Genomic DNA, 24367 nt, shown 5'->3' on the forward strand with positions numbered 1-24367 from the left:
CAGCCAATGTCATTTGAATGTCAAAGGACAAGCAACCTTAGCTGACATTGCCTTGCCAGCTGGACTAAGGCTTAACGAAACATAAAATGTATTACACACATCTGTACTATCCAGGGCCTTAGCACAGGGGTAGCACATAGTAGGGCCCAGTAATAGCACGTGAATAGTCCATGAATGCCCTGGTGCGGCCCTGGAAGCTGTCAGAGTATAATGCTTGATCCGGGGAGGGAGTGGGGGGGGACACAACGACTTCTCTTCCCCTCCTTCTCCATCCTCTGACCCATCATTAGCCTTATCCCATCAGCTCTGCGGCACGAAGGTCCTGTAAACAAGCAAAGCCCAGCGGAAACGGTGGTGGAGGAGGTCACAAAGAGTTGTGCAGAAACCACACTGCTCTGGGTCTGTTCTACCCACCCTTATGGTGTCAAAGAGGCAAACGCTGCCTCTTGGGTAGGGGCTTCTGTTTCAAAGGGTCTGGGGAGGGGGCAGTGAGTGAGTGGGCTATCTTGGGCCCCGGAAGCTTCCTAGGACTGGCTGTAGGCTGTGTCGTGTGGGGCTCTGGTCTGCTCACAAGCATCCCTACGCCCTTCTGAGACCGTTCCTGGAACCCTGCAGTCCAAAGGCCCTCCAGCTCCGCGGCAACCTTGCAGGAACCACGCGCCGCTCATAAGGCTAATGGCGCCACCTGGCGGTACAAAGGGCCCGGCTCACCCCTGGAGCTTCTTCCTGAGCGAGCTAGGAAAAGGGGTGGCTTCGGCGGCCCAGTCCAGAGTGGTGACGTCATGACAGAGCGCCGTTTCTCCCCGCCTCTCCCCAGCCCGCCGGGAGCTGCCAGTACTCGACGTGGCGTCACCGCCCTCTACCCTTACTTTGCGTGCGTGTTTGCGTGCGGCGGAGGTGGTGGCGCGGGCTGGTCGGAGCTCCGCGTTGCTTGCTTTTGGTGCTCCCGTCGCTGCCGTCGCTGTCCGGCTGTCTTGGACGGCTGAGCGGACGAGGCGCCGGCCCCAGCACCTCAGCACCGGACGCGGCTCGGCGCGGGGCCCCGGCAGGAGGGTGGGCGAGCGCGTGTCGGAGGCTGCCGCGCGGGTAGGCGGGCGGGCGCCCGTAAGGGAAAGAGGCGGGGGCGGCGGGTCAGCCGCGGCCCGGGCCGGCCGGGGGATGTCGATGCCTGACGCGATGCCGCTGCCCGGTGTCGGGGAGGAGCTGAAGCAGGCCAAGGAGATTGAGGACGCCGAGAAGTACTCCTTCATGGCCACCGTCACCAAGGCGCCCAAGAAGGTGCGGGGGGCTCTGGGTGGCGGCGGGGGTCCGGGCCAGGGCCTCGCGGAAGGGGCGCGAGCGAGCCCCGGGCCCGGGTCCAGCTAGTTCGGGACTTCAGGGGCAAGGTTTGAGGGACCCGGGACGACGGAGGTGGTGTGAGGGGTGGAGGGTGAGCGGCTCCAGGCCTATCCCGAGCTGGAAAGGCAGACCCTGACCTCACTTTCCTTTGTCCCTCGGCCCAAGTCCTCCGGGATCTTTTCGAAACCCGACAGGGCCGGGCCTTAAATTTGCAGCTGATTTTTCCTGGATGAAGGGCCTCGAAGACGGGAGTGGGAGGGGGTGAACGAAGTGACCCCAGTGACCAGTCTCGGGATGAGGGTGTACGGGAAATCTCCTCTCAGGTGAGTGTGAAAATCTGATAGTGCTTCTTTGGGAGCAGTGGCCGGCTTATCCAACAACTGCGTGCGATCTTGGAGGCAAGATGAAAAAAATGCGTGGAGCTAGCTCTTTTATGCAGGTGAAAACGATGAGGGCAGCATGAAATTGAAAAGAAAACTGTGATTTTCATCTTCTGTGGTCGTCTAGTTTAGACATATTTAAGAAATTAACAATTGGAGGTTGGTGACAGCAGATACTGTCATGGATACAGGTTGATCGTAGAGTCATGTGAATAGATCACTTAGGCATCCCTTGAGAAAGGAACTTGGGTGGGTTGGAGGGGTGGGTGGGAAGGAACGATTGCTCATTCTTTACTGCACTTATTGAAGCAGAACAAGTTTAGTCTGTTGTGCTGTGGGTTGAGCTCAAAGGACATCCTTCTAATTCTCTTATTGCGGAAGATTAAATGACAGCCTTTGGAGGTTTTAATCTAACCAGCTCTCTGAGTGGTGGAATTAGGATCCCTAGTGCTTTCTGAGCATTTTCTGCCAAACACATCTTGATTTTCTACATAACTGGTACCCAGTTAACAGTAGACCAGAGAACCTTTGCAGAGAGGTGACCTTTCTGAAACCAGTTAAGAACATGGATAAATATTTCCCTCCTATATAAAGACAGAGTTTCAAGGCTATCTCTTCCTGCAGTGTTTGAGGGGATGCACTGCTTGTATAAGCTGCACAAAGCAAGGTTTGCAGGAATAGTTACAGTCCTTCAGGCTGAACTAGGTAAGCTGTCATAAGTGGGAGAGATTATTTTTTTTTCTTTTAAGGAAATTAACCTACCAGTCCAGAAATCAAATGCAGGGTTGAAAAGACAGGTCACCATTGTGTGCTTTAGCTCTGCCTTCCCACAAAATTTAAATCTTACCAATAGAATGCCTAAAAAAACTTTGTAGAAGATCCCTTGATCCTAAGAAGTCTGACTGACCTTATTTTTAGTGCTCTCAGTTCAGCTGACTGCTTTGTTGGAGCAGTAAACCTTTGTAATCTGCACTATGTGGAGACAAAGTCACAGTCTTTATAAGCTAATGGAATATGGATAGTACCTGTGATGAGTTAGGGGAAAGAATGGGAAATCCCTGGTAACCTAATTCCCTGAACTCTTCCTCTCCCCATTAGTCTATTGTTCGTCTAGTTCTTCAGGGATTAGGCATCTTTTTTCTTACTTGCCTTTATTTTAGTAAGGCTTTGTTTCTGCAGGTGCCACTATTAATAAGACAAAGTTTGTATTGTAGATTGTAGACTCCATAAAGGCAGAGACTTGTGTTCACCATTGTATCTGTCGTGCCTAGCTCTGTACCTAGCATATAGTAGGTACTCAAATAGTAATTGTCCATCTGGCTAACTAGTAATTGAGATGTCTTTATGGCTGCCTACCAGGAATAAATTTTCTTTTCTTCCGAGGAGAAATGTTGCTAATGTGAACTATTGTCAGGCCAAGTGCTAATGATTTTAGAGACTCATATTCCATTAGCTGAAAGGAGTGGTCTCTGCCAGGAATGTGGGGAGACCCTGTTGTAAGTTTCCATTTTCTGATAAATGTTTCTTATTAATCTTGCTCTTTCTGAGCTTTGTTGTTTAGTATTTACACAGCACTTTGTATTAAAGTGCTTTATGATGACTAATTACCCTTCCCGTAGTGATGAAGGAAGGCATTTATCTAGTTAACGAATTGATCGAGGACTAGTCAAGGTCACATTGCAAGTCCTAAGTAATCTGTTTTTTCATAACTTCAGCTGAATCAGACAAAATGACTTAAGTCACTTTTGTACCTCTGCCATGTGTTGATAATGTGAGAAAGCATGAGCAAAGTAAGAGGAAAAAATTTTATCTTGGCTTGTATTGAATGGTGTGAGAAAAGGCCTCTTCAAATAGTGCTGTCCTTTGCCTGTGAGGATTCCAGCGTAGCTCTAGACCAAGTAATCCTTGGATCATTCCAAGCCCTGAGGCCCCTCAGGAAATGAGGACATTTCTGGTGCCAGTCGGAGGCTATAGGTTACTTCAGGGTCACCTTGATGGTCTTCAGTCAGATTAGATTCCATTGTAACTAGTGAAGTTTTATTCACTTTAGGATAGACTAGATGTCGTTTAACTAAAAGCATAAATAGCAAGATTCTTCAACTGTAATCACAACTTACTCATTTTTGTATGCCCCGGGATCTACCACAGTACTGTGTAGATAATAGGACTTGTTTTGGTTTGATTCAGAGCTTGATCTGAGTGTCAAAAAGCCAACTAAATGGGTACCACCTTGAGCAAATGAGCTTCTGTGCCTCAGTTTCCTCATCTGCCAAATAAGTGCTTTTTGTTTGGAACAAATGCAGATAGGTGTGTGTTGGGAGCTAAGATAGCAAAAGTGGTTTTTAAAAAGAAGTCCATTAGCATACTTACGCTCCCTGTCTTTAATGAGCATTTGAGATGGCTTATAACACAGGACACACACAATATAGATGGGAAGTCCAAACTATAGAAAAAAGGAAAGAAAACATTGTTAACCCTGAGGGCTAAGACAGTGGACGAGGCTGATCATCACATGCAACTCTAAGCTTCCTAGGAGCCAGAGGATAAAAGGAATCAGAATTATAGTCTCATTAGCAGACATGGGAAATGATACACACCACTTCCTCAGGGAGACAACTTCTGCTGGTAGTAAGTTCTAAAGGAAATTTTCACAGGACAGTATTAATAGCTATGGTATTGATTCCCCTGTTAAGCCTTGTTCATGACTGTCACTGGTGCTTTCAGATGGAATTGCCAGGAAAATTTGGGAGAGAAAAGGAGTCCTTGAGTTGTAAGGGCGGTGTACATTGTACCACAACTGAAGAGAATCCTTGTTTAATGTTGTCAGTTATCAGTCAAACCAAACAAGTCAGCTAGTTCCCCATTGTAACTGGGTATTTATCCCTCTTTTTCTGGTACTTGGTGTTACAGCTGTGATATTTGTCCTTGGGCCTTTGGAAATTGACATTGTGTCAAGTTTTTTTTTTTCATAGAATAAACCCAAGCTTGTTGATGAAACCTCGTAAGATAGACATGTTTCTCTGGAAGGTCTATCAGAGCATCTGTACTGTTGAACATTTGGGGTGACTTTCTAGAGTGATACATTAGGCATTTGACCTAGGATCTATACAGTCAGACCTTTACCACCAGCACAATAGGGGAAAGGAGGAAAAAAACCACAACAGAACAGTTTTGCTTGTAGGATATTATTTGTAGGATATATTTGAATAAAGTATATATAGCCCTAATTCATCAGAAGGGTCAGCTGAGACTTAGGAAGCATACCAGGTAGAGACCCAGTGGTAATGCTTAGATGTTTAGGATGATCCTCTTCTTATCAGGATTATGTTATGGCTAATTCTTGGTGCAGTTTTTTTTTTTTCTTTTCTGTTTTTTTGTTTTTTTGCGGTACGCGGGCCTCTCACTGTTGTGGCCTCTCCCGTTGCGGAGCACAGGCTTCGGACGCGCAAGCTCAGTGGCTGTGGCTCATGGGCCCAGCTGCTCCGCAACATGTGGGATCTTCCCAGACCGGGGCACGAACCCGTGTCCCCCGCATCGGCAGGCGGACTCTCACCACTGTGCCACCAGCGAAGCCCTTGGTGCAGTTTTATAGAATTTACACCTGTACTTCTTAGATTCACTGAGAAGTGATTTGATAGGTTGACATTTCCTATCTTCTCCACATCATTAGTATCTCTTACTTCTGTTTAGAATGACTACTGTTTTAGTGCCAGTCTTTGAACAGGAGTCAGAGGTGTAAGAAGATCCTATCAGAGGTGTAAGAAGATCCTATCTCTTTTAGATTTCTCCCCAGATATTGATTACCTCTCTTTTTCTTGTTTGATTCTGTTTAGTTCGTTAGGTACAGTTTCCATGTTACTTTGTTGTAAATTCCTTTAGATTTTTAACTTGTAACAGAAATCTGTTCATTGTCTAGATACTTTGCTGGCAAGATTATAAATGTGTACCTTTTGTTTCGTCAGGAAGGTATCATTTGGATCCAGTGTGTGTTACCCAATATAATATTCTTGTAAAGTTGTTTATAAAAGATATTTTGATACATAGAATCATGTCGATCTTTAGTTGCCTGTGACTCCTAAAAGTTTACTCTGTCACCTCAAGTAGTTATAATCTGTAAATAAGCACCTTAATGCTCTCTTGGGGCTGTTATTTAAAGGAACTGACCAATAAAGGAGAATCATTTATACCTATCTGTTTCTCAAGTTTGGAATTTTGAATATTAAAATTTTATGAAGATGGGCCAACCTTATACTGGGTATAATAACTCAGAATACATCATATTGAGGTGGCTCAGAGGCATCCCCCTCATGTATGAAGAACAGTACATTTGCATAGACCAGAGTTTTTTCCTGAAATCCGAGAATCCAAAGTTAAAGACAGATTCTTACCACAAATTTTCCTTCCAACTCTTGTCAGCGCTATCAGTGCCTTGCATATGGTAAGTAGCTAAAAATTCACATTGAATTGTGAATTCTATTCTGATTCTGTACTTCCCTTTGACTCATTCAGGTAGTTCTCTTGCTATTCCACTGTTGTTTGGCTGTTACCTGAGACCTCTTTAACTTCCCCCTTTTTATTCTTAAAACTGTGAGGAGGAGGAGGAGTATGATGTGAGTTAAGCACTTGATTTTTGTAGTGAGGTTTACCTTCAGCCTCTACCATCTCAAAGTTGTGTGACCTTTGGACAAGCTGGGTGACTTAACCTGTTTGAGCCTCCATTTTTCTACCTGTGAAATGAGGAACAATGATAGTCCTACAAGATTGTTGAAGAGACTAGCATTTAGTAAATACTAATTAGTGTACTTATTCCTTTATAACTTGAGTGACCATATGTCCTGGTTTACCTGGTACAATTCAGGTTTATGCTGTTATCCCAGCATGCTAGTCAATGAGTGCCTTCTTACACTCTGAAAAGTACCCTGCTTTATATAGAATTTCAATATATTCTCAAAGAGCCAAAACAGAGATGTTTCTATTGGAATATCTTTTCAACAGGAAATATCCCTGACAAAAATGTTATTTTATGTAGAGCTTACTCCTGTTGAACACTAGACTATTTGTTGATTTCCAGGAAGTACATAGATAGTGGGAGAGTTTAGAGCTTGTGATGGAAATGAGATATGTTCTACCTGACCACTCCCCCACCTCATTCCCCATAATGCACAGTTTACCCATAGAATGTGGGCGTTTGTCAGACATTGGCCTGAGTCCAGGAGGTTATTTCCTCAACCTGCAATAGTTCGGGAGTCATTCCAAACTAGAATCTTTGAATCACATGAAACAGTTCCAAAGGCTCATCTGAGCTGTGACCTTATGTTTGTATATAGTCACCTTCAGATCCCAGGCCTGTGTACTCCACCTCCCTCACACCCACTCAGGTACTGTTTCTCTCTGCTCTAAACAGCCTGCTCTTAATTACGTGTAACTGATTTTCTCTTGCAGAAATGTGTGGCCTTTGCTCCATATCAATTACAGACCTCGGGTGGAGCACCCTTGGCCTTTGTTAACACTCATACTGGTTTCATTTTTGTTCCTATCTCTGTTCAGTTTTTCTAAAGGATTCAGTCAGGTGCCTTAATCTCAGAATGTATATAATGATCGGTACTGCTTAGCAATATACGGTGGGGCTTAATCATTTACTACCCAAACAGGACACAGAATAAAACAGTGTAATGAACTACTGAAAAAAGGTATTATTTGGAATGCTGGGGAGAGATTGGGAAAGCACTTTGACAGAACCGCAAATCTAGGACGGCAAAGCATGTTCCTGCTTTCTTGTCTTGAAAGCCCCAATGCCTCAGCTAATGTGCCTCTGTACTTAACTTCTAGGGCTTAATGGGCTTAAAGTGTTCTCCTCTACCAGCCCAAACCAGTTCAGTTCTTTCAAAATGGGCACCCTGTACTTAGTTGTGTGCTAGCAGTGAGGCTTTAACGGGAAGGGTTTGGGACTGCTCACTGTTCCATGCTGTTCATCTTGGACCTGCCTCAGGTTTAGCTCTTTACAATCTGAAGAACTGCCCAGCTAGAGCAAGCCCTGTTGTTTATGTATTTTTCTCTCCTTTCCTGAGCCTGTGTGTGTACAATGGCATCAGTGGAATCCCACTGCGCCTGTGTGCTCAAGGTGCCAAGGAAAATGCTAATGTGCTGACCTGCAGTGTGCGCAGCCCTGTGAGCTGGATGGTGAGCTGGTGAGTAGCAGAATGAAGGGGCTGAAGGCCTGGAGCAGATGAGCGTAACCATGTTCCATTCATTTTGGCCTCCTGAGTGAAGCTGTTCATAGCACTGTGTTGTGAGCAATGTCAGGAGTTTGGAAGCTCTGTTTTTAATAAATGGCTCCTACTCTTCTAGTACTTATTAATTGTATTAAGGTGAACCTTTGAAGGACAGATTTCCATGGGTATTATAATGGGAATTACTTTTTCCCTTTACCCCAGGACTGGCTTGACTGCAAGTCAAAGTTTCTGGGCTGTGACCTATTCCAATTATGGTTTTAGGATCCTGAAATCAAAAAGGAGACCTGTCAGGAAAGTCAGTAGGACAGATTCTGCTCTGCCCTCTTTGACCACCCCCACATTGTATCCTTACTCAAAGGCTTACCTTTTTGGGCTCTCATAGCTTTATTTTGGAGATGTAGAAAAGAGCTATTCGCTTTGAATTCTCAAAGTGCAACACACACACACACACACACACACACACGCCACCGCCCCCGCCCCTGGTCTCTGTTGCTAACTTCAGAAGGGAGGTCAATAAGTAGACAAATCTGTGTGAAAGGTAGATAAATAGGTTTCTCTTTTGCCAGTTTGAGGGAATGCTCCTGAGATATTCACTGGATTGGAGACTCCAGAACAGTGGTTCCTAATCTTTTGAGTCACAGATCCCTTTTTAAAAATCTTATAAAAATCACTGTTCTTTTCTTGGCAAAATTCAGGAGCACAAAAACTTGTACTTTCAGAGGATTTATGGGACTCCCTGAAACTCATCTCTGGATCCTGGCTTTAAAAGCCCTGATTTAGAAGGCCAGGCCTCTAAGCCATAGTATCTCTCTCCCTTACAGATCAAGAAACAGCTGAGATTAACTTTCCAGCTTGCAGCTTGTCCTTGGAACAAAGCTGAGGTTGTTGGTGTTCTTTTCACCCCCCTCTTTGGGATGCTCCTCAGCTTCCCAAGAGACTCATTATCAATGCCTTGAGGGTTCAACTGAGGAACTTAGGCACACTGAAACCAGCGTTTCAGCAACTTTTGGCAGTTTTTGTACTATCTCAGCCCCATTGCTCTCATAAGAACTGTTGGTACTCCTAAATCTCCAGAGTTGATTCCATAGCAGTGTTTAGAATAGGGGACTCACTAGACTGAGTATCAAAACTAAACAAAATAATTTGCTCCTCTGTGTCTCTCAAAAATAGGTTTGATTTCAATGTAGTACTTCTCAGACTGTTTTCAAGACTGACGGTGATATCTGAATCTTACTTTTCATTTGATTTCTCTAGACCAACAGTATTAAGGACAAGGACCATATCCCATACATATGTATAGTATGTAGGGCCTGGTACATAATACTGACAATAATTGTTTACTGAGTAAAGTATTTTGAGATGCTTGTCCCTAGGAGGAAGTGAGTTGGACTCACATGGTGGCTTTGCCTCACTTTCCCCTTCAGCTGGCCAGTGTTGTTTTTCTGACTTTGACCCCCTCCCACGTGAGTGATAACGGAGTACCAAGAACTGCAGGTGAGAAATTGATGAGAATTTCTAACAGCTTAGTAGATCCCTTTATAATGCCAGAAATAGGTAAGAGAATCTTTGGCCTAAGGTTTGAGAATCTTAGCCCCGTAGCATGAGAACCACAAAGCAGTAGGCCAGAAGCTTAGAGGTGTCCTTATGACCTAATGGGAAAGGTAATTTGAATTTCCCACCAAGTTTTAAACCCTTAGCATTAGGGACACTGCCCACAGTTGAAACTGGTATTCTGGTTTACTCTTGATTTAAGCTTACTCTTCGGGTGTTTGAGATTTGGGGGCCAGTGATGAGTTGAACAGTTTCATTTTGGAATCTGTGTTGGAATCATAAAAGTAATAATCAACAGCTCTGCCTGGCAGTGCTGAGCAAACTTCTGATTCTTCTCATTCTGCAACCCTGGCGGCCTCTTCTGCACCAAAGGCTGAGCTCAGCGCTCAAAAGCTATATGTGCCCTTGTCTTTGAAACACACCTTCTTCGGAGTCACAGTCTTCAGGGAACTGGGCCAGTGCTTGCCCTAATCAGGAGCTTGGGCTCTGGTTGGCACTGAGAATTCTGTGTAGGTCGTTTCCCCACAGTATGTAACCTAGGCAGGATTCAGGGGAATGGGGGACCTCCAGAATTTTGCTGCTTTGGAAGTAGAAGTCTGTGCTTTGTAGAAATGGCAAATGTGTTCAGTTGTTCCGGTAACTAATTCAGTTTCCTGTGGGTGGCCAGGTGGCATCCAGCCTCTAATTCAGTACTTGAGTTTTTAGTGTCCAGAGCACCAGACTTCTTTGCAGGCAAGGCATGAAGATTCCCAGTGTTCAGCTCTTATAGAGAATAGCCCAGCTGGCTTGTCATGCTGGACTAGATGAATTGTGAATGTTAATTATACTGATCAATACAGTGGCCTTGGTAACAGGCTTGTAGCTGCTGTAGAATCTGTTTACTTCAGGTTTGTAACAGAGAAGAGACCAAGCTGGTTGGGAACATGGTGTTCTAAGTTTAAGTCCAAGGAAAATGCATACTGGATGGACTGACCCTATGGCACCCCTTCCCCGGAACTTCCCAGAGGGAAACATTACTCTGGTGGTGGTTTCTGTTCTTATTTGCCAGTTGAGAATTAATTGAGGTTGGAAAAGGCTTGGTTTTTAATTTGGTGGAGTAAAGAATGTTTACAAATCAGAAAGGTTAAGAAGGAGAGCACGGGGTGGGTAGGGGGGATGAATTGGGAGATTAGGATTGACATATATACACTAATATGTATAAAATAGATAATAAAAACCCTGCTGTATAAAAAATAAAATTCAAAAATAAAAATAAATTTAAAAAGAGCACCTATGTTGAGAAGGCACCTCATTTCTCTAGTTTGTAATTAGGAGTGGAGAGTTGATGGGATTAGTTTCAACCCTTGCATTCAGGAGAAGGAACCTCTCCTATTTGGGGAGTAGAGGGTTCAGAATTCTGCACATTCTTTTCTGACTTCACAGGGAGGGGATTAGCTGAGCACTGGGCATGTTTGGAATGAGAGCACCTTGCCAATTTTTACTGAATTTGGACCAACCCATTGTAAAAATACAGTCTCTCTTCCTCAGACAGGCTCTTTGTCATGATCTCCTAAACCCTTGTGGATCCATCTGAATGATTGTCTGTAGCTGACAGATGGAGTTGGTATTAAAAGCAGATTTTTTACTTCCTTGGACTTATTTGTTTTATTTCTGTACAAGACTATCTAACTCATTTGTTTCCTGTGTTCCTTGAGTCACTTTATCAAGAACCTGGTAAACTCCATGTGCTTGTGTTTGCTTTTTCAGATCCTGCTTAGATTGTCTCAGATCAGTCCTCCTCATGGAGTGGGAAGGAATAAAAGCTAGGGAGCTAGCTAGGGAGTCACCTAGGGAGCTTTTTCAAAATATTCGTAACCAAGGCCCTAACCTAGACCTACTTCATCAGAATGGGGAGGGGTTGAGAGTAAGGGGCAGGTGGAAAATGCGGTGGTATGTGCATTTTGGAACAGCTTTCTCAGCTAAACTTGAGAGATCCCAGATTTAGAACCACTCTTTTAGATTATCTAGCAAGGCTAGCCAAAATTATTGTGAAATCTGCTGTTTGGATGGTAATGCAGCCACCACCTATCTCGGATGACTTTGGCCATGAGGGAAATCTTGTGCCCCATAAAAGAGGTCCTGAAAATAGCCTATACTTACTCTTCTTTTCCAAGGTATACAGAGTAAGCCATAACCAGAAATCATGCATCCCTGTCAACTGAAGGTTGAGCATCTACTGTGTCCCTGGACCTGTGCTGGCTGCTTAGGATACATCAGTGAACAAGACAAAGGTCCATATCTATCCTGTGGCATTTACATTCTTATGACGTTATTATTTGGGTCATGTGAGTCTGGTGTAGTGGTCCCAACTGTTTGGAGTTTAGAGCCCTATCAGAGCTGTGCTTATCTTCCAGAAAAATTACATATATGTAACAATTTGCGTATAAGGGGGAGTTGGCAGCCTGAAGCCCATCCATGGATCCCAGGCTAAAAACCTAGACAGCTTGCTTGCCTAGAATTGATTAATGTCGTGATTGGGATAAAGCAAGGTCATGAGTTTGGGTGTATGGGCATTTTATCTCCTAGCAGGACTGGGTTGTGGTTTCTTCATCTGTATAGCCAAGGCAATTTGCCAAGAACTCAAGGGTGTCTCTAGAAAGAATATAAGGAATGGCTACACCTCCACTAAACCAATAGCATTTCTTTAGTCTGTGTTCTCTTTGAAATGTCAAGAATGATTTTGACTCTCTGTCCCCATCTCTAGTTTCTGGTTGGCTGAGCTTCTTGGACTCAATAGATTAAAAATCGGGTCAGAATATGAGAATTTCCTTAACATGATATTTTATATTGTGAATTCCTGGATTAAGATAGTAAAATTATAAAGATCATGAGAGGACTTTTTAGTGAAATTCTGGCTTCAAAACATAGAAAATCACAGGAGTTGATTGAGGGACTGAGGAAATAGCCAAAGAGTAAAAGATCAGAGAAAGATGATAGGAAAAAATGGGCAGAGCTCAGAAAGACAATTAACTAAGCTGGTAAGCCAGGTAGCCAGGAGAGCAGTTTCCTCCTTAAGCCAAAGTGAATAGATTTGAGACCCAGACAAAAGATTCCTTTTTAGTCCTGCTTTATTTATACCAATATTAGTGTGTCTCTATCCCTATAAAAGTTGGTGTTTGACTTGAATGAATGGCAGAACCATTCCTCAGAGTTAGTACAGTGTGTAACATGTACTACAGAAATATGAATGAAATTTCATTTGGGGCAACAGGAGAAAAAATTATGTAGAAAAGACACAGCCAGATTTAGAGATTGGAGCACAAGGAGCTTGCAGAGTTCTATGCCAGTTCTACCTTTACCTCCCTGAAATCTGGCCTTTAGTATAACCGCAGGCCAAGACCTCTTAAGGTGGTCTTTACAGGGATATTCTTGTTTCTCTGCCTAAGTCTAAGGAGAACTTTCCAGACCCACATTGAGGGGTTGCTGAATAAGTGCTGTATTCAAGGCCTTCCAGGCCAAACTTCTATAAACTCAGAGCCCATTAGAGAACAGTGCTCATAGCCCTCCCCAGAGGAGCCAGGAGGCTCTAGATGGTTCCAGTTGTAACTGCTCTCCAGCATATGGAAAAACTATTTTGCTGTGAAACCTTACAACCTGCTATTTAATAGAAAAGACATCTCATTGTTTGCTCAATGATGCATTAAAGTCAAAGCCACCTAATCTAGTAGAATATAATCATGCCACCAATTATCTTTATTTTTTATTTTTAAAGAAGCCCTTTAAAATGATCAAAGGTATTTCAGACCTCACTTCCTGGGTCTCTTTAGGTTTATTTTGAGGTTCTGTTCAGCTTATGAAGCTATATAGTTAAAACCTGTTGAGCTTTTGGGAAAATTCTACTGTTCTTAAAAACCATATAGCCAGGATTTTTTTCTTTGTTCATTAAATGAGTACTTTATATAATTAATGTCTACCATGGATATGAAACCAAGATTCAGTAATCACATATTATGTCAGCTAAGTCCAGAATACTTCAATAAAATTAATAACCTTACAAGAACTTTTTTTTTTAGTTGTAGCAGAGTCAGTTAGAGAAGTGGTACCAGAAAGTGGGAAAGCATCAGTGACAAAATGTGTCTTTATCTAAAAATTTTACTGGGAGGTTCCCAAATTTACTTATAGCTCATTTTGAATTGGGAAAATCCAACCTCACTAGATCTTTCAGACATGTTATAAAGTGCAAGTGACTTGAAGTGGGTAGTGTTTGAGTGGTACACCACAGTTGAGAAAGGAACCTAGTAGAATGTTCTCAATTTAAGGGCATGTTCTCTAATTATACTAAGTGTTAGTGTGTGAAAGAAAAGTTCCCCCATCACTATTCTGCACAGGATAAATAAACGCTGATAAAAAGCACATTTAAAATATATTATTCGCTGCATGTTTTAAAGCATCGTCATATCCTATGAAAATAGCCAGCAGGTTTCCAAGATAACCAGAAAAAAAAATCATTGGTCAGTTTTAACCATACCAAATTGAAAACCTCTGTGTATAAGTAAATACAGGTGGAGTTGTTTTTTTTTAAGAAAACATTTTTAATCTTACAGTACAGTACCTTGAAAAGTACAGTAGTACAGTACAGCAGCTGGCATACAGGGGCTGGCATTGAGTGAACAGGCAAGAAGAGTTACTGACTGGAGGAGGTGGGAGATGGGAGAGCTGAAGGATCGTCAGCAACAGGAGACAGAGGGCAAGCTGCAATTTCACTCAAATGCCTGACGTTGATGGCACAGGTTCTGGTTCCTTGCTGGATACAATTCCATCTACCCTCTTGAAAAAACAATCCAGTGATGTCTGGGTAGTAGCTCTTTTTTTTCTCATCATAGGTAACACGGTAGCACTGGATTGCATTCTGAACATTCTGAAGGCTGCTGCAACCTTTGTGTACCATTCTGTGTTCGGGTCCTGGGCCTCAAAAACTAACAGTGCCTCGTCAAATAAAGAAAGTTCCCTTGCCATTTCCTGGGTTGTGAATCTCTTTGGTTCTTCTTCAGTTACTTCTTCCTCTTGTCGCTCCACTCTCTCAATTATTTTCACTTTTGTTTCCATCGTTATTGCTTGGCTCTTCTTAGCAGTACCAGCTACATCACTGCTGCTTTTACACTTGCTTCTGGACATCCAGGACTTGAAATAAAGATACTGTACTACTGTACTTTATACAGTACTATACAGTAAAGTACACAAAAGCACAGCCACTGGTAGGGGATGCAAAACGTATGCCAGACACGTGAACTAACTTGTGTGATTGGACAAGCAAACACGTTCACATCTTTGAAAGTTGGCAACTTGAAGGTTTGTATGTAGGGGACTTACTATATTTTTTTAAGAGGCTCTGAAAGACTAGAGACACTAAGGATTGGAAGGTTTAAGAGTATCTAAAATTTAAATATTAAATCTTTCACATGAACTTTTCCTCCTTACATGAAAGGTACTAAATAAATTACATTTAAATGTCCTACTTATATATTTTTTAAAAGATCAGATATTTCTCATTTAAAAGAAAGCAGAAATTATTTAAAATATGAGCAGTAGGGATTTCTCTGGCGGTCCAGCGTTTAAGACTCCGAGCTTCCACTGCAGGGGGTGTGGGTTCGATCCCTGGTTGGGGAACTAAGATCCCGTATGCCGTGAGGTGTGGCCAAAAAAAAAAAGGGTAGAGGGGTAAAGGATAAACTCTATATCCAATCCAAATTACATTAAAACCCAAATATAAAATATCAACAGAAGGGGCATTTTCCTAAAAGGAAGTAAATACTCACTATTGGGAGAAATCTACGTCGTAAGATATTTTCTTTGATACGGCTAAAAAAATAAAAATTTCATGTCTAAAATTTTAGGCTTATATAGTTGTAAATATGTAATTCAACTTTATAGGTAGTCAACTAGGGGAAATAAATTAGCACAATCATTTGAATTGGTTTATATACCAGGTGGAGTTTTTAAACTGCTTTTGATTCCAATGGGAAGCTCTGGGCTCATTTCTTTCATCATAGTGAAGTGTCAGGATTAGATTGCTTGTACGTTCTCCTCCTCCCCAATCCATCCCCAAAAGAGAGTTGAAGCATATGCCAGAGTGGAGCTTTTTGCTTCCACAATGTTTGGGCTCTCCTATTCTCTCTTCACCCTTTCCAAGTCTAAAGAGCAGTATCTCTCAATGGCAATTCATTGGCAACTTAATATTACTTTTCTTTGCATCATTTCACTTCTCCCAAAACCAGTCTGGATTTTGGAACTGAGAGTTCTTTTCCCTCCCCAAAGCTCACCATATTCAACTGGTATTGTAAGTTCAGAAAGCTTTAGTGCAATAGTAGACTGTTCTGTAAACTAACCCCTTGAAAATAAAGGGGAACGCTGCTGTTTCCCCCAGCCTGTTACAAAAGAAGGATAATAGTACTGTTTTTGTAGGGGGGGGGGTTGTTTTTGTTTTGTTTATTATTTAACTGAGTTTGTTGTTCTTGTTGTTAATCTTAATGTTGGTAGCAAATTGCCTTGAGCAAGTCACTTAACTCCCACCCCTGTTCTGTTTTGTCATCTGTGAAGGGTAGATCCAGCAGTCAGAGGATTCCAGAATGTTTTGAAAATACAAATCCTCTATAAGAAAGTCTTAGCCACAGCCACTAATGTTGAAGCAGGTGCTTAAACTAGAAAGTCATGGAAATCTAGGCATTCAGGACCTTGGTTTTCACCATGCTAGCAAGTGTGGATTTCAAACTGCTAATCAGCTTTAAGTAAAAAGTCCTAATTGAGTGCTCTCGGGTGGTTTTACTTGTTCTTTGTATGCCAAGATTTAAACAAAAATGGTTTGAAAAACATTTAGATCAGTGATATTCTAGCAGTGTTACTGGTAAAATTTGCTGAATAACTTTTCCTATACAAGAGTTTATTTTGGCTTTTGGTTTACCATATAGCCAAAAGCAAGAGAACTTTATCCTTGCTCATCTGTCTACTCATTAGAATATGGCTAATCAGAAAGTCATAGACAGGAATAAAGACACAGACCTACTAGAGAATGGACTTGAGGATATGGGGAGGGGGAAGGGTAAGCTGTGACAAAGCGAGAGAGTGGCATGGACATATATACACTACCAAACGTAAATTAGATAGCTAGTGGGAAGCAGCCGCATAGCACAGGGAGATCAGCTTGGTGCTTTGTGATCACCTAGAGGGGTGGGAGGGAGGGAGACACAAGAGGGAAGAGATATGGGAACATATGTATATGTATAACTGATTCACTTTGTTATAAAGCAGAAACTAGCACACCATTGTAAAGCAATTATACTCAAATAAAGGTGTTAAAAAAAAAAAAGTCATAGGTCAGGAAAACCCAAACTTTTGTCTTCAGGTCTGGGAGGCAGCGAGAATAGGGGGATTGTACTGTATTCATTCTGGAACAACAGGTAGCTCTTATTTTTCAATAGCTCCAAAGAAGTTTCAGCCTACAGTTTCTCTCAACCAGCTTGTTTCTTTTTTTCTTTTTTCTTTTTTTTTTTTGCTGTACGCGGGCCTCTCCCGTTGCGGAGCACAGGCTCCGGACGCGCAGGCTCAGCGGCCATGGCTCCCGGGCCCAGCCACTCCACGGCATGTGGGATCTTCCCGGACCAGGGCACGAACCCGTGTCCCCTGCATTGGCAGGTGGACTCTCAACCACTGCTCCACCAGGGAAGCCCCTACAATTTCTTTCAACCAGCTTGTTTCTTATAGGCTATCTAAGGTCATTATTTTATACTGAGACTTATCTAAAATTGAACATAAACACCTCAAGTTAGAATGTCAAGAAGGATGGCAAATACTGCCTCTCTAGAATGAAAAATACAATTATGTTTTATTTATTTATTTTTGGCTGTGTTGGGTCTTCGTTGCTGCGTGTGGGCTTTCTCTAGTTGTGGCAAATGGGAGCTACTCTTTGTTGTGGTGCGCGTGCTTCTCATTGTGGTGGCTTCTCGTTGCTGAGCACGGGCTCTAGGTACACAGGCTTTAGTAGTTGTGGTGCACAGGCTTAGTTGCTCCATGGCATGTGGGATCTTCCTGGAGCAGGGCTCGAACCCATGTCCTCTGCACTGGCAGGCGGATTCTTAACCACTGCACCACCAGGGAAGTCCCTACAATCATGTTTTTGATGTGACTGATTATCTTTGATAGATTCTTGTCCATGTATTAGAAGCTTAATATTTTGTGTTTTGTTTTTAAGAGCTATGGAAACTAAAGCTTGCTGTAGGTGATCTTTAAAGTGGTTTCACCTTGTCCTTTGAACTTGAAAATATCCAGTCTAACTACAGAATGGATTCTGAAGAGTCCCACTGACCCACTCATCTTTGGAAGCAATACATGTTACTACATAGTATTTAACATTAGGTCTTTAAAGTCAGATAATGTTATTTAATATTGAGTTTTGGTGTTTTTTTCCTCCGTTGAGCCTGTACTTGATGGGAAGCAGTGGATGGGGACTAAAAAAAATGTCTCATTAACCTTTGTTGTGTATTAGTCTAGGGTTCTGAATGCTGACCCTCTTGGACTCAGCTGCTACTTATTGGGAGCTACTTGTATTTCTCCTGCCATATCACAGGTGGGATTCACTCACTCAAGTGAATATGTAAAGAGGATTTAAATTTCTAAGATGTAATTGGCTTTCAAGTTTATTTAAGCTAGACATCCAGATCAAGGAAGGAAGAATTGTTCTTATAACATCTCCAATCTTATTCCAACTTGATAGGCTAAGAAATTACACAGATGGCATTTACTCAGTCTATGTGGCCACCTTCCAAAATGCCAGACTCCATCTTCCTTCTAGAGATATCCACTGATTACTTTCTTTCAGTGTTAACTTTTCTTCTCATAGCAATTTGTTTGAAGAATACAGATTTGCCTAATTCGTAAGCAGTTGACAAGTTTTCATCTTAAAGAATATCCCAGCATACTTTGCAGTAAGGTTTGCAAGTTTAACATCTTGTGAGCTTCACTTAAAATCAGTATTGGCTTTAAAGAGGACTGCAAATTAAGGCTAATGACTTTTTATTACAAACATGTAAGGTTTATATATATGTGTAACCAGGCTTGGTCTTTCCTGACATTCAAGAATTGTTGATTCTTGTACTCTCTGAACCAAAACAAAGTGATTTCCAAGTGAAAAAAAAAAAACAAGGTGCAGAATATTTTAGCATGCTACCTTTTGAGTAAGAAAGAGAGGGAAAATAAGAATATAAATACATATTTGCTTTTCCTACCTCAAAAAATGAACATAAGAAGGCTAAACCAGAAACTAATGAAAATTGGGGAGAGTGGAACAGAGTTGGGGGGATAGGAATGGAAATGACTTCTCTGAGTATACCTTTAAAAATTTTTTAGATGTGTTTTATATGTCAAAAAATAAAACTAAGAGAAGAAAAAGGAAATCTTAAAATTGCATATAAACAGAAACAAATAAACCTAACTACATATCAGGAAGATTACACAATCACCCAGAAAAAAGTACTTTGACTATGCATACTCTTTGTGAAATATATTCTAAGGAAAAAAACTTCAATGAAATATTGACACTTCACTGCATAGATTATTGTTAATAATAATATTAGTCTTGTAATTTTGAAATTATTTTATGTGTAGTATAGACTAAAGCAAATAAGTAAATATTGTATTGCTATTAGAGACCAAGATTGTCACCATAAAAAAGATACAAATAGGAAAATTAAAAGTTTAAAAAATGGTAATGTTACATTTGAAATAGAAGTATCAATATGAACTCCTGAGTAAAACAAAAAAAATTAATTTCTCTCTCTACTGAAAGAACTTAGAAGCACTGACACCTCTCATAGCAATAGGCAGACATTATATCCAGATTTTAGTTTCTAAATACCTTTCCCCGCTGAAAGAAATCAGGGCTCCCTGGAGAAATGACTGATTCTAGGTCTGAAGCAGAGAAAGAACAAGATGAGCCTGGTATATCTTCTTATGTCGGAAAGAAAGGAATCATTTAAATGGGATCATGTCAAAAGAACAGAAGAGTCAGCTTAAAGGAGGCTCCCACTGGCCCAGTTTGGGACAATTGGAGCATTCAGTGCACTCATATAATTGAGTGTAACATATTGGATAAATAAAATATGAATGCCATGTAAAAAAAAAAAAAGAGTGAAAGAGAAAGAAGAAAAGCTTTTCTTTACATGCCAGCCTAATATATGTGGAAAGAATGATAGGAATCATGATTCTATAAACCCCCCTCCTCCCCAATATAATTGGCTCAGGCAAGGATTATGAACAGATGGTAAAGTCACTAGGGAACAGGACATTCACAGGCTGACAAGGATCACCCCATAAATTAACCTTTACTTGCAAAGGAGAAAATATTCCTTTCAAAGACTGATGTTCGTCACTTTAACCAAGGGTTTCAGGTTAGTGTCCCCAGTAGTGGAACAACCTGACTTTATGTGCCTCCTGATATGCTGCGAAGTAAAGTATACAACACCAACTATGAAATATTCTTACCAAATTTTAACCTCTTTCTAATCAAACCCCAAAACTGACCATCCAGTTCACAGGAAGGAAACAGTCTGAAAAATTCAAAATATGGGAGATTCTATAAGGCAACTGGCTTGGACTCTGGGAGGAAAAGTCAGTATCACAGAGCAGGGTGGGGCGGGGACAGGGGCATGTGGGAAGCAGGAGAACTCTTCTAGATTAGCAGAGACTAAAAGAACCTAACAACCAAATGCATTTAGTGAACCTTGATTCTATCCTGGGTTGGAAGAGTCGGGTTTACAACTATGAAGGATATACTTGAGAAAAATTAAGTAAATTTGAATACAGACTGGATATTTGATGATATAGAACTATTGTTAATGTTCTTAAGTATTATAATGTTATAGTGGTTCTGCAGAAGAATATCTTTGTTAGAAGATGCATTCTGAAGAATTTATTATGAATTTTTATATTTGGAAATTTTTTTTTGCAGGACTGTTTGAAAGTATGCATGTGTATATATGTATATATAGAGAGAAAGAAACCTAATATGGAAAATGGAAAGTTTCAATCTAGGTGGAGGGTATACAAATGTTCATTATATTATGTTAATTTTTTTATGTTGAAAATGATCATAATAAAGTTGGAAGAATAAATAGAAAGTACAACTGGTTCTGGGGGGTGCGGTGGGGGGAACTTTGGTGTATCAGTAAAGTCATGGGTATGTTCTAAGAACCTAGGTTTCTTCAGTCACCTGTACAAAAAACAGCAACAACAAAAAAAACAACCCTAGAGTTAATGATAATTCAGTGTCAGGAGAAAAAGAAGAATGACTGGAATGTTTTCATATAATATTGGTAGACGGATTGAGGATGAGGAAAGTTGGGACTGGCCAGGCAATTAGACAGGTAGATAGCTAAATAGGCATTGAAACATAGTCCGGTTGTGTGTTATGTTCTGCTGTAATTAGTGGTTTTCAAAAGATTAGGAAGCCTTTCCTCCTACTTGTTGCCTTTTTTTTTTTTTTACATCTTTATTGGAGTATAATTGCTTTACAGTGGTGTGTTAGTTTCTGCTTTATAACAAAGTGAATCAGTTACACATATACATATGTTCCCATATCTCTTCCCTCTTAAGTGTCCCTCCCTCCCACCCTCCCTATCCCACCCCTCTAGGTGGTCACAAACCACCGAGCTGATCTCCCTGTGCTATGCGGCTGCTTCCCACTAGCTATCTAATTTACGTTTGGTAGTGTATATATGTCCATGCCACTCTGGGGAGGGGGAAGGGTAAGCTGTTGCCATTTTTTAAACCTCTTAGTTTTACCTCTAGTTGGCAGTTGGAGGCCTAGATCACTCATTTTCACTAGAGCACTTTAGGAGATAATAGAAAGCCAATGAAGTGTGCTCTCTGTTACGAAGAGAGGGGGAGTAGCTGATAAGAGTAAAACCACTCTTTGGCAGAGTTTTTCAAGCTTTATGTTCCTTCCTCACCATTTAAGTGACTCAGCAGTGTGGGCCCTGGTTTTGCCACACACCTTGCTCCCACCAACATTGAAGAAAGATCAAGTTGGGTCCCATTTTGAAAGGAGTGTTTCTTCTGACAGTGGAATTGGATTCTAGCAGTGTGTGTGTGTGTGTTATATCCTGTTACTGTTGAGACACAGCCCGGTGGAGTGGGGGAGGGAGATGTGTGCTGTGATTAGATTGCCTACCCCCTCCCTCTAGAAACTCAGGCCCCATCTGGGGAAACTGAGAACTTAAGAAACTTGAGACAGGGAAGGAGGACAGTGAGCAGCCAAAACCTGCCGAGTCTCAGAAGACTGGTTTCTGCACCAGGGAATGGAAGAAGTGACTGGAGGTGGCTCTGGATTCGACTCTGTGGCCTGAGATTGATTCCCTTGAGATAAGCTGTTTTCTGTTGGTGTACCTGCGGGCCACGAGTTGAGAAAGGGATGCCTTTCATTTGGGAAATGTCTTTTGCCTAACTGAAAGTCTGAAATAGGTCTTGTACCAAGAAGTTGGTGATTATTAATAACTGTTTCTTTGGATTCATCTGAAATGGGAATCAGACTGATCAGTGGTAAGTATCAAGAAAAGGTCTTGGACTTCTTTTATGCTGACAGCCATACTCTTCATTTCCTCTGAAAAAAGAGCAGGTGAGAGTAGAATCTGTGGAAGAAAGAATAAATTAGCCAGAAGATGTGTGAAAAGGGGATTAGAAAAGATGTGGTAGGAGTCCTGGAAGGAGCCCATAGGTCTTTCCATAGATCTTCCATAGATCTTTCCTGAAATAGCACTGAGTACTTAGTTGGTGCCTACTAGATGTATTGACTAAAGGAATGTAATACTCTGAATATTATCCTGATCACCCTCCACTGGCCATAGTGTCATAGCAGAATTCTTGTGGCTGTTAATTCTCTGATTTAGGACCTAGAAGGCAAAATTGGGTGAGACTTGGGAAGGAAGTGTAATTAAGCTACTTAATCTGAGTAGATAGACCGTATGTTTGTGGAAGTAAACTTCTCAGCTTCTGATGGTAAAAAATATCAATTAAGATAAACTAAGCAAGTAGTATACGACTGTTTTTCTTCTCTGGAGTCTTACAGCTGTTATCTATTGCCTATGATTCCTTCTTCTTGCTAAGTTCTGTGGAGCAATTCTTTTAGCTCAGTCTGTCACTAGACTTAACACTAGGTGGTAGATGTACCATACGCCAAATTGCTTCTTCAGTAGAGCTTTTCTTAACATTCTCAGTATCACATAGAAGAGTCAACCATTGTATCCACCAAGCTATTTTAAAAGGTGCTCTAAAATAGCACATAAAATTGGCCTGACATTTAATTGAGTCGCTAAAGCACAGCAAGTACACTTCTGTATTTGGATGTGCTATTTGCAGAATGGGTCAATCTGATATTCTAACCTTTCTCATATATGATTGATATTAGTTCAAGAATAGAACACTGATGGGAATTCCCTGGCTGTCCAGTGGTTAGGACTCCATGCTTTCACTGCCGTGGGCCTGGGTTCAGTCCCTGGTCGAGGAACTAAGATCCTGCAAGCCATGCGGCCCGGCCAAAAAAATAGAACACTAATGTGTTTGTTGTGGGTAAGGCTGTTTATGTGGGGTGGTGAGTATTGAAACACAGAATAGTTCTTTTTTTTTTTCTTTTTTTTTTTTCGGTACGCAGGCCTCTCACTGTTGTGGCCTCTCCCGTTGCGGAGCACAGGCTCCAGACGCGCAGGCTCAGTGGCCATGGCTCACGGACCTAGCCGCTCCACGGCATGTGGCATCTTCCTGGACCGGGGCATGAACCCGTGTCCCCTGCATCGGCAGGCGGACTCCCAACCACTGCGCCACCAGGGAAGCCTTAGAATAGTTCTTTAACATAGGACTTCTTGATTTTCAGACCTTTTTGGACTTCAACTATCTGCTTTTCTCTCCTCCTCATCCCCATCCTACATCATATTAGACCTGGCATTCCTTATAGGTCTAGATTTGAAGAAACATGAAAGCATACCAATTAAGGCAATAATGATTGGAAGAAATCATGATAAATAGGAAGTAATGTAAACAGAACGACTTTGTAGTCATTTTTTGTATTTTGTTTTCAACTAAATGACCGTGTTTCGCTTAAATGCAGTGAGTCCAACCCAATTAGAAGGCTATTTTGAGATCTAGCTTCACTAGAGAGAAAACTTGTGATATCTGTAAATTGCTTTTGGCAACATTGTCTATTTACAATGTGAAGGTGAACAACACTCCAGGAGGTGTTTCACCAAGGAGAAGACAGAGCTACTAGCTATGAAGACAGCCAGTGGAGCTAGCAGGCCTGATGGAAACTAGCAGAGAAGCTGCATTTCACAGCAGCAGTTATTGATATGGGTTCTCTTCTGCAAGTAGTTTGGGGTGGGAGAGAAGACAAGCTTATCATGTATCTTTGTGTAGCTGAATCATTTTATTTATAAGCATTGAGATTATCAAAATGCTGCAAGAATAGACAGCGACCCATTTATGTCATGGCCTGAGTTAACTCTCTGCCCACTTCAAATATGGACCATATTCATTATCTGAGAGATGAGGTGCTGCAGTGATTAGTAAGCTGCTTGCAACAGTCTTGCAACAGTCTCATATTTTTAGATGGGAAAGATTTTGCTAAGCTTTAGGCTACTAAAGCCTAATCCCATTCTACAAGGTGGGATTATGACTATTAGTTCTTAGGTTGCTAAAGAAATACATATCTGTCTTGACACAGCAGGCTGTCTATATATTTTATTTAAAAAACTGCAAATGTTACTGCATTCCCCTCCCCCACCCTTCCTACCCCCAGGTAGGTGGTGTCTGGGAATATACCCAGAACCTTTGGGGAAAAAAATAAAG

The 24367-nt window shown here is 41.6% G+C and overlaps 1 protein-coding gene across 2 annotated transcripts in view; it reads left to right on the plus strand.

The window, feature by feature from the left end:
* The first annotated feature begins 871 nt into the window (after positions 1–871).
* AHCYL1 (adenosylhomocysteinase like 1) overlaps positions 872–24367 on the plus strand; it is a 41195-nt gene continuing 17699 nt past the window's right edge. The window contains exon 1 of one of the 2 annotated variants that reach the window (XM_060090229.1): positions 872–1278. In XM_060090229.1, coding sequence (XP_059946212.1) covers positions 1159–1278 — 120 coding nt within the window. In that variant the 5' untranslated portion in view covers positions 872–1158. The remainder of the gene's footprint in view (positions 1279–24367) is intronic. The other variant, XM_060090228.1, reaches the window with a different exon arrangement.

This window comes from Mesoplodon densirostris, chromosome 2 (assembly GCF_025265405.1).
Source record: "Mesoplodon densirostris isolate mMesDen1 chromosome 2, mMesDen1 primary haplotype, whole genome shotgun sequence".
In the NCBI taxonomy this organism is placed as follows: Eukaryota; Metazoa; Chordata; class Mammalia; order Artiodactyla; family Ziphiidae; genus Mesoplodon; species Mesoplodon densirostris.